General features: G+C 48.6%; 1 protein-coding gene across 1 annotated transcript; it reads left to right on the forward strand.

Annotated features, from left to right (window-relative positions):
- The first annotated feature begins 1,533 nt into the window (after positions 1–1,533).
- On the forward strand, positions 1,534–2,964 carry TOMM5 (translocase of outer mitochondrial membrane 5). The gene is made up of 2 exons (XM_006021463.2): positions 1,534–1,760; positions 2,330–2,964. The coding sequence occupies exons 1-2, from the start codon at positions 1,640–1,642 to the stop codon at positions 2,362–2,364; spliced, it is 156 nt and encodes a 51-aa protein (XP_006021525.1). The 5' UTR covers positions 1,534–1,639; the 3' UTR covers positions 2,365–2,964.
- Positions 2,965–10,460: the final 7,496 nt, after the last annotated feature.

Raw genomic sequence — 10,460 nt, forward strand, 5'->3', positions numbered from 1 at the left:
ATCTTGAGAAAGAAGAATTCACTGCAACAGCAGCACTGCCATTAGGTCAAAAGTCCCACATGCTAGAGACATGTTACTGTACCCTTGAAACAGATCCATTTGGCACGTGTATTCCTTCTCTTCACGGTCTTCACTGTTGTGTCACAAAATGCAGAGGTCCATGCCAGATCAGAAGCTGGGTGCAAGCAGAGATGAAATATTCCCATAACTAAATAATGACTGCAATGGTCCAAAACATTGACCAATAGGTTGTCAATGTTTTTTCTGAGCCTTCTTTGCAATGGACTGGCCAACACATGACCTTACGAGTTCCCACCCTCATCCTCTTCTCCGGTCCCTTTCTTTGACTGTTACCACATCCTTGGGTTCTCGCTTTCTTTCCTTTACTCTTTTACATTGTTTTTGTCACTACAGCAGCTGGGTACCTTGAGACAGCTGCAGCTCTGATGCTGGAAAGACCTTTTCTTGCCACCAGCTCCCTTGAATGGCAGAAGCTCCAGAGGCCGAAGCCATCTGCTGCAGAGCTGCATCCATACTGGGGCAAGCTGTACCAGGTTGTACTGAATGTACACAGTTGTACTGGTAGGTCTTTGGGGTGCAGACAGAGACTCAGGCCCAACCTGACGACAGGATGGAAGCTCCCGAGCACGTTTAAACCAGGGTGCAAATTAAGAGGGAGCGGCGGAGGGGGGGCAAGCCGAGAACCCCCTTTAAGATTTCAAAACCATAACCTGGGGAAGGGGGTAGGGCGGCTCTGATCGGTTTGCTCCTTCACATAGGTATACTTCTTAATCGATGAACCAGACTTTTTTTTGCAGACCCCCCCCCGAAGAGTCAAAGTGTAAATCTAACCCTAGTTTAAACCACTTTGTAACCTTCTTAACTCCTAAAGCCAGCACAGGCCCAGGGGCACATGCTCGTTTAGCTCCTACATGCCTTTCAGGGCAGAGCACGCCAGTTCCTCCTTGAGTTAAACTAACCCCAGACGAGCCTGACTTTGACCAGGAGCGTCTACACAGCCCCGTTTCATGGATCTGCCTAAACCCACCAATTCTTGCACATCAGGTGGCCATAACTCAAGGGTGACGGGAGTTGGACGTTATGAGCCAGGCCGCAAGCTGCCTTACTGCAGGCACCTCCTGCAAGCCTGTTCAGCCAAATAAAGGGGCAAGGCTTTTGTACTGCAGAGCGACTGGACTGGCTCTGGGGCACCAAGAATGGCCCTCCCCGCCCCAGAGCTAGTACTAATGCTGGGGCGCGGGCCTGGCGCTCCTCCCTGCGCATCAAAGTGCCCCACGTGCAGCCCAGGACACAGCCCACCTGCAGACGCCCCGCGGGCGCAGTGGCAGGGCGCACGCTGCCCAAGCCCCCACCCGGGAACGTCACCACGCAACCCCGCCCCACTCTGGGTGAGGGCAGCGGCCTCACTACACTAACGCGCATGCTCGCTGTTGGCGGCGTTCTGACCCCGTCACGCCCCAGCCCTGCCCCGCCCTGCGTCAGGCGCGAAGGGCGGGGGGCGTGTCCCTTCTCGGTGTCCGTAGCCGGTGGGCGGGGCCGTGCCTCAGCCCCGGAAGGAAGCTCCGCGCTGCTGAGCTGGAGTTGTGTGACCCGGCGCGATTCCGCCGCCGCCAGCAGCATGTTCCGCATCGAGGGGCTGGGGCCCAAGATGGACCCGGAGGAGCTGAAGCGGAAGATGCGGCGCGATGTGCTCACCTCAGTCCGCAACTTCCTCATCTATGTGGCGCTGCTGCGCGTCGGTAAGGGGCGGCGCGGCCACGTGCGCGGGGCTCGGCGTGGGGCTGCAGCCCCCCCGGCCCGGGCAACTCCTGTGCAGCGCAGCCAGGTGTTAAGTACGAAACGATCGTATTGGAAGTCCCCAAATGATCGTGTTTGCTGAAAATACCTTGCCAATAAGCCTCTTCCCACTGATTCCATATCGGTCACTGTATGTGGCCAGTGAGCAAGTGAGATCGGGGTCGTGCAAGTTGAAGCATTTCTTTATTTTGAGGTGAGCTCACAAGAAAGGGTTGGCAGCACACCCAAAAGTCAGTTTAGACTCCTTGAGAGTGACGTGGGTTTTACGTGTGCTGCATCGATGAGCTGCCTCAAAATTATCGTGCGTGTTGAACAGTTAGTGATCATACATCGTACAAGGGTTGGAATGATCATACAGATATGATAATTATTGTACACCTGGCAGCACTGCTCAGATAGGTCCTGCCCCACGGGCTGTGGTTGCAGTGCGCGCACAGCCCAGGGCTTGCAGCTGTTTATAAACCTGCTCATTTGCACTTAGTTTATATCTTGGCTGTCCTGTCTCTTTCAGCTCCTTACATCTTAAAGAAGCTGGATAGTATATGAATACAGAAGAGCTGCAAAGAGGAGGCTGGGTACATGAAAACACAAAATGGACAGTGGTTGCTTTTCCCTTTTAAGAAGCATGGTGCCAAGGTCAGACTTCACCTGTGGAATGGATCTGGAAAATGATTATGTTAAACATTTGACTTTGAGAACAGGAGCCTAGCTTGAAGTATGGAAAAATGGTTATTGTCCTTGCAGCTGACTCAAGGTCACACAGTGCTCCTGTGTGTCTGCATACAACTTTTTTTTTTTTTATTTAAGTTTATGTTGGTACCACTCATACTGTATGTTTAAAAATTGTATCGAACTCCATATTTTTTTTAGAAAGTGTTAAATGTAAGCAAACTGTTCTGGAGCTACCTCTGAAATATCACAGCTGTGGCTGTCAATCTTACTGATCCTGTCTCCATGTGAAGATTAAAATGGTTTGAACCCTGAAACTACTAAAACCACCGAGGAGAAGCTGTTAACTTGAATCCAGTTCCTTATGGATTTTTGTTGTTGAAATAAAATGGAAGAACAATTCTATTATTTCAGGCGCAGTCCAGTAGTGCTCTATTTTTAATAAAATCAGTTCCATAAATGTCCTGGGATCTTGTATTTACTCTGGGCCATTGTCTCCTTTAAACACATTTTCTTCTTGCATACAGATTGAGAGAAATAAGAGAATGAAATTGGCAGGGCAAGGAGCACTCATTGTACTTCTGTGTAGGACAGTTCGTGCCCTCCAGAGTTTACAGTGTAAGTAGACTATACTCGTAATTGATGGATGGAGAGAAAGGAGGTGACCTGCCAAATTCACCTCCTGGCCTATGTCAAAGAATCCTAGAAAAGCATGCCTGGAAGGGGGGACCCTTCATAGCCCCTGCTCAGGGGAAGAATCTGTTTGTAAATCAATTTATATACGTTTGTTTAACTTCGTTGTAAATCTATGCAACCCCCCTGCTCGACTATGGGGCGCACGTGAACGATCCCAGGAAGAGGACCATGCCCCATGCTACAGAGGAAGGCAACACCCCCCCACAATCCATACTTATTTGACTGGGATAAAATGCTTTTCTGACCCCAAATATAGTGATTGGTTTGACCTTGAATTGAAAAGCAAGATCCTCTAATCAGTAATCCAGGTTTTTTTAGTTCCAACAGAGACATCTGCCTATCCTAGTCAACATCCCTACTCTTAGCTGCAGCCCACACCAAATGCTTCTGTCCTAGTCCACTAGATCGTGCTGCTGCTTACTGCATACCTGACTTTCAGCAGCACAGGAGAAACTGCTCTCTGCTACCCTTGGAATACTCTACCCTATGATCTTCCTTTACTGGGAAGATTGAATTGCTCCCATTCCTAACCTGACCCATGGCATATATATCTGGTTCAGTGATAATGCTGCAATAGGTGGTCAGCAGAGGGTACTAGAGATATTTCAAGACATACAAAAAACTATAGTTTTTGTATGTTTTTGTCTCAGACCAACGTGGCTACCAAGTACACCCCAGAGATATTTCAGTGCTTTTCTGCTACTTCTTTCTGCGGTGCTCAGCAGAATTGGAGCCTTCAGTGAGCTGCAGAAGGTGAATGGGATGGAGCAGACCGCTATGCTAGTGTTTCAGTCCATTTCTCTGAGCCTGTTTCTGTTTCTTGCAAGCTGTCCGTGCCCCTTGGGACCTTACCTTTTCCTTCAACAAAATCCACACAACATGGCAAGGAGCAGAAGTGGGTGGGGCACCTCAGGAGTGCTTGAAGGGTGTTTGTGTGTGGGAAGCTCTTCAGTTGGTTACGTTCTATGGTTCCATTTGAATCTATCAATTTAAAAGCAGAAGCAGGTTTCTTAGTATACTGAGTTCAGGTGTGGATTGAGAACTTTGCCAGAGTACTTTGCTTGCCACTGAGCACCCTAGTTAGAAAGCAGCAAGATTTTCTGCACCTTTTAGGTGGCAGCACATGCCTGCATGCTAATAGGATATGATGCATGATTCTTGGAGTCCCTTGCCCTTTCAGCATACTGGCCATCTTTTCAGAGCTGGGTTGTGGCACAGTGTTTCTACTGATTCCCCTGTGAGCAAGCAAGCTCTGTATGCTGAGTGGAAGGGTAACAGGTAAGATCTCCCTACAGCAGGTTTAGGCAACCCCTGGCACAGGTGCCAGTGCATGGTACATGAAGGCATTTTGTCTCGGAGTAGATGGACAGGGAAGAGGCCAGGGCTGTGCTGCCACAAGGATCAGGCCTCCTGTGGCTCCCCAACTGTCTGTCTCTGGCATGCCAAGATCTTACAAGTCAAGATTGCAAGTGTTTTTGGTACTCTGCCCAAAAAATGTTGCCAACCTCTGCCCTACACCCTGCAAACCTTGTGGGCACTTTTGCTCTCCCCTAACCCTTTGTGCTTCATTGGCTGGGGTATCCCCCTTCTCTCCACCAAGCCCCAGCCCTACCAGCTCTGCTGGGGGCTACCATCTCATGCACTCTGCTGCTGAAACATATGCTAAGAGGCAATTTACAGAATCAAATGGTAGTGTAGGTGAGCGTGTGACAGCAGCTGAAGCACTGCAGAAGGGGGTGCAGAGAAAGGAGTAATGCAGGGCTGCAAGGTGTTGCACAGGTGGAGGGGTGGGACGTGAGTGTGCCCACCGGGTTTCAGAAGCATTGAGTCGAAGGGAGGAGGCATGTGGAAGGGACCTTTAAGGTATCGCCTTCTATTTTGAGGGTGCCTCCTTACATGCCCTGGGCTCCTGCCCCACTTGCCCTACCCTAGTTATGCTACTGATGCCAAAGAATGGGTTTGCCTTGGGTATCCACATCTTGTCTCCATCGGCGGAAACTGACAAAAAATGTAAAAAATTCTGTCTATCTCAGTTTCTTTAATTCATGTCAAAATTCAGGGCACAGTCCTAATGGGTGAAACATGTTGAGTTTGTTAGCTCCTAAGGCTATGGTCAGCATGGGGTGTGTGGTTAGGAGCTATCTCTGCAGGGAGAGCTTATGCAACAAATGAGGATTCAAGGTTGGGGATAAAGAAGCAGTGGAGGAGACTGTAGGGAGCCCCTTCAAGGAGGTGGAAGGGGCCACCAATAAGTGGTTAAAAGCTGATCTCAGTGCCCTCTGTGCTTGCATCCTATGCTGTGATTTGATGGAATAAAGCAGCCCTACTCATTTTCATGGATTTTATTATAAAAGAGTCAACAAACATACAACAGACCTAACTATTACTTTACTAAATGGAACAACACAAGAATCAAATTAAAGTCACAATTAAGATCAATTCAGTAGGTTCATTTCATCCAATTAAGAAATTAAAACAGCAGAAAAATCAAATTATCAAGCTGACACTAGAAGAGATAACTCTGCCAATCTTGTAAGAAGAGGACTGGAGGAAGAGCCAGCTTTCTTTCAGTTTAAGTCTCCAGACACTGTTCTAGCCAATAGCATGCATTGACCTAGCTGGGAAAGGGGACTGATATCCACAGCCTGGTCATATATCCTGGACAAGAGAAGTCATCCAATGGAAGCAGTGTAGTTTTCAGGTTCATTTGCAGGGAGTCAAGCTATGTGAGTGCTTGCACTGCTCTATTTCCACCATTATTATCACACATTTTTGAGGTAGTTCTTATTTGTCCCTTTCATGCCCTAACATAGGATCTTTCTAGACTCGATGCAAGGCTGATGGTTGAATCATATACAGTAATAGCTTTTGAGTAATCACAACTTTTTAATCCAGAAAAATATAGTTTGACTATTTTGATGACAGGTTGGCATTGACTTTTAGGAAACCATTGCACGTGCTGTTCCTACAAACAAATACCTACACTAACGAAAATTGGAGATGGGGTATCTCTTCATTGAAACAAAAATCAAAATACAGAGTTTGGACTTCTGCAGAGTTTAAGCTCCTGAATTGTTTGTTTGTTTGGTTTTTTTTGTCTCTGTTTCACAAAGCAGTGGTTTGTAATCTAGAACTGCGCTATGGAGGCTTGGTGGTCTCTTGTTAGGTTGCGGCAGGCAGATTTCATAAAATCATAGAAAAGTAGGGCTGGAAGGGACCTCAGGAGGCTATCTAGACCAAACTCCTGTCTAAACCAACCCAGACAAGTGTGCAGCTAACCTGATCTTATAAACTTCCAAGGATGGAGATTCCACAACCTCTCTAGGGTGCCTGTTCCAGTGCTTAATCACCCTCTTAAGGCACAGACAGAAGTGACAAGTTTGGCCCAATCTGGCCCCTGAAAGTGCTTTACAGCTATGACCAAACACAAGTGTACAGCTGCAGAGTGCTTTAAAAGGGCCCGATCCTGTGACAATCTGAATTCTCATTGCATAAAGGTTCAGATGAAGATGCTGCAAAACAGAGTGCCTTCATTAACGTCTGTCTGCATGCACCAGGAGCAGGGAGTTCAGTCTGGGAAACCCCCTCGGCTCCAATCCATCTGCTCAGTCCTCCAGTGCCAGCAAACCCCTCCCCCCCCACCGACTGAACCCCCTCCTCTCCGTTCCCCTTCTCCCATTCTGAAGACAGAACTGAGCCTAGGTAGTGGGAGGTGCACAGCTCTGGGATAGCAGCTGCAGACTTGCAGCTGCTTCTAATTGCAGCTGAGTCCCCCAAAACCTGGGACCCAACAGTGAATGTTTGTTGAGCCTGGGGGATTGCTCTAACTCATAGCGCTTCCTGCAAAGTGCTATGAGTTACAGTGGGGGAGTTGCACGTCTGTCTGCCCCTTTAGGCCACTTGTACACGTGGCAGGGATTTAGTCCCCTAAATTGAAATGGTGGGTTTTTAATTGTGATGATTAAAAGCCCACTGTTTTAATTTAGGGGCTTCTGTCACTATTATGGTGAGGGGCCCAATCCTTCTTTCTTTTTACTTGTGAAGCCTGTCCAGCTCTTTCACAACCGAGGGATGAGCTGCAGGCAGGTGGAGTGGCTCCTGAGCTGCAGGGGGCCCTGGTCCTTCCCTCTGCAGCAGTGGTGCCCCCCAGGGCTGCTTGGGTGGGCTGCTAGTGGGTGGATACTGGCTGTGGGGTGCCGCTGCTATGGAGGGAAGGTCCAGGGCCCCCTGCAGCTCACCTCCCATGCACAGGAGAAGTGGGCAGGCTGCACAGAAAAAAAAAAAAGGATCGGGCCTCTCACCACTTTTTTTACCCGCGCAGTGGAGCCTGTCCGTGTGAACTGCCTCTGGGCTGTGCAATCCCTGAGTTGCAGGGGGGGAGTGGGGGGTCCAGTCCTTCCCTCCACAGTGGGCTTGGGGAGAAGTTGGATTTGGCGGGTGTTGCCTGCAAGCTGGGGCAGCACCCACATAGACAGCACTCTGCCTGGGTGGCCCTGGGGCGGTGCCACTGCTGCAGAGGGAAGGACTGCCCCCCTCCCCACAGCTCAGGTACTGCACGGCGCAGCGGCAGCTCATGTGAGCAGGCTCTGCTGAGAAAAAAAAAATGGTGAGGGGCCTGATCCTTTTTTTTTTCCATGGAGCTTTACAGTTGGGTGGTGCTTGGATGGGGTGTAGGGTAGGTAGGAGCCCTAAGGAGGAGGGGGACCTTGCACATTCAGGCCAACACACAGCAAATTAGACCACCTCCTGACAAATAAACATTCAACACCAAGATGTGGCAGGAGAGAATTGGATGACCTTTGCTGAGTGGTTTGAACTGGGTGAGTCCATTTCCTCACGCCCCAGTCTCGCTGGGTGCAGGGCTGCCCGGGCCTGTGGCCCTATCCTGTACTGTTCCAACACTACATTGCAAACTAAACTACACGCGTGATGTGGTTTAGTTTGCAACATAGCAAACTCATTTAAATCGCACCCCCCCCAGGCATGTGTACAGCATGATTCAATTAAACCATAAAAATGGCCAATTTTTGTCATGTGTACAAGTGCCCTTAGTGAAATCCTTCCTACTATTCAACCTGAATTTCTCTTGCTGTAATTTAAGATTATTGTTCCCTGTCCTTTCCCTTGTGACCACAGGGAATAGTTGATCATGATCACCATTCTCTGAATAACCACTCTTCACCCATTTAAAGACTGTTATCAAATTCTCCCTCAGTCTTCTCCAGACTAAATAATCCAAGTTCTTTCAGGCTTTCCTTCTACTTCCCAGACCTCATTTTTTGGCTCTCTGCTGAATTCTGATTTGTCAATATCTCTGTTAAAGTGCAGCACCCAAAACTGGATGGAGTACTCCAGGTGATGTCAGTGCTGAACAGAGTAGAATAATCACTTCCCTTGGTTTGCAAGTTACACTCTTATTAATACAGCCTACTATGCTATTGGAGTTTTTATTATAACAAACAGATAAATTTTACCAATAATTAAACAATCAAAATTTTCTGAGGTTCAATTTTGACTGGCTGTGTCTTCTCTTGGGTGTTGGTGAATAGATGTTCAAATACCAGACCTGTAGTAAGTCCAAGGCAACTATTAAGAAGGCCAATTTTGAATCCCTAAAAGGACACGAGATGCAATGAAGATGCAAGTGGAAATATGCTCTAATTTAGGAGGAGCCCCAAAGCAAATTTTGTAGCGTGGCTGGACTGGTCTCAAACTCACTGAGGACCCTTTATACATAGCTGACTTGATATGCCTGACAGTGGTGCCTATACCTGTGGGTTCAGCTGGTGTGATGAAGGATAAAAGAACTAGTTGCTGGATAGGTCTTTGTTGTTTCAGACACTAGTGTAGTAGACTAGAATACAGGGTATAAATAAGTGTCATCAAATGAAGCAGATTAGCTGTGCTGGGATATATCCCAGTATGGCTGATCTGTTTCAGTGGCTGAAACAGACATTGTGCATTGTCCCATAGGGTTTCTCCCCTGCCTCTCCTAGGAGCAGCTGGAGCTGGATCCTGTGGGACAACAGGTTATGCATCTGCAAAAAGGGGAACCCTTTTTGTACTAGCAGAAGCATTCCTGGGGAATCCCTGGGCATGCCTCTGTAATCAGGGAAATCTGTTTTTCCCCCATTTGCAGAGACATGCCCCAAGATGGATTCCCCAAGGACATGTTTCTACAAATGGGGACACCCTGGGTTCTCCCATTTGCAGAGACATGTCAGGACATGGTGCAGCAGCAAGATATATGCCCAGGGAATCCCTTGCCAGGAAGCCTGGGCAGGTGCTTCTGAGATTTCAGGGGCCTGATTCTGTATGTCCTGGGAATGGGAATGGGGAATGGGAATTCCTGAGGAGCAGAGGATTGGGCCTCTGAAGCTCTAGGTATCTCTGTCCAGGGCAGCTGGAGGGCATGGGCAGCTCTGGACTGCCTACACTTTCCAGGTTTAAAACAGTTGTCTGCTGCACAATAGCAATGCAAATTCATACCATCTATGTCAGTGGTCACCAACCAGTGGATCTCGATCCACTGGTAGATCTTGGAGCCTCTTGTGGTTGATCTCAGAGCCTCTTGGAGTTGATCCAAGGCTGAGGTGGGGGGCTGAGTGTTTACATGCATGCACGCATGTGCCCCAGCCCAGCAGGTCAGTCTGTGGGGGAGGGAAGGGGCAGGGGCTAGATCAAGGCCCCTGTGGTGAGGGACAGTGCTGCAGAGGCAGGAGCAGAGGGAAGGTGTGGGGGGCCCTGGCCAGGTGGGACTTACCTGCTGGGGAGGTGTGCCCTCAAATAATTTTTTCTCCTTCTGCCTTGATCTGCCCCTGCCAATTTACCTGCTGGGGGGTGGGATGGGGGTGGCGGCAGCGCACAGTAGATCTGGGGTTGCTTTTAAGTGCCAAAGGTGATCTCCTACTTAAAAAGATTGGAGACCACTGATCTCTGTCATGGTCACAAATTTGGGGCATTTATAGTATAACAAGAGGTATGGAGGTCTGTCTGCTTAGCCTTTGTGTTGCCATAAACATTTTTATGGTGACACAAAAACAATGTTTGTTTCCAGCCACAGTCAAGTTGGAAGAACAGGGGACTATCAAGCCACAATGGGGAAGGGGTTCAGGATCCTAGCAGCCTTGAGGAACTAAATTCTTATTGGTGAGTGAGAGCTCAGACTAGAAACAAGGGGAACTGCCAGCCTGCCTGAGCTGTTACTAGTTCTTTATCTAAGGTATCATAGTTGCATCCTGAGGGACATTTTCTGCAAGTAGTAGGTGGAGGGAAAG

Source organism: Alligator sinensis, unplaced genomic scaffold, assembly GCF_000455745.1.
Source record: "Alligator sinensis unplaced genomic scaffold, ASM45574v1 scaffold434_1, whole genome shotgun sequence".
Lineage (NCBI taxonomy): Eukaryota > Metazoa > Chordata > Crocodylia > Alligatoridae > Alligator > Alligator sinensis.

What these genes read in the sequence shown, in the direction of transcription:
- TOMM5 (XM_006021463.2), top strand. Translation starts at nt 1,640, where the DNA reads ATGTTCCGCATCGAGGGGCTGGGGCCCAAGATGGACCCGGAGGAGCTG. An exon ending in TGTGGCGCTGCTGCGCGTCG is followed by an intron (nt 1,761 to 2,329) that starts GTAAGGGGCGGC and finishes TGTCTCTTTCAG; the next exon opens with CTCCTTACATCTTAAAGAAG.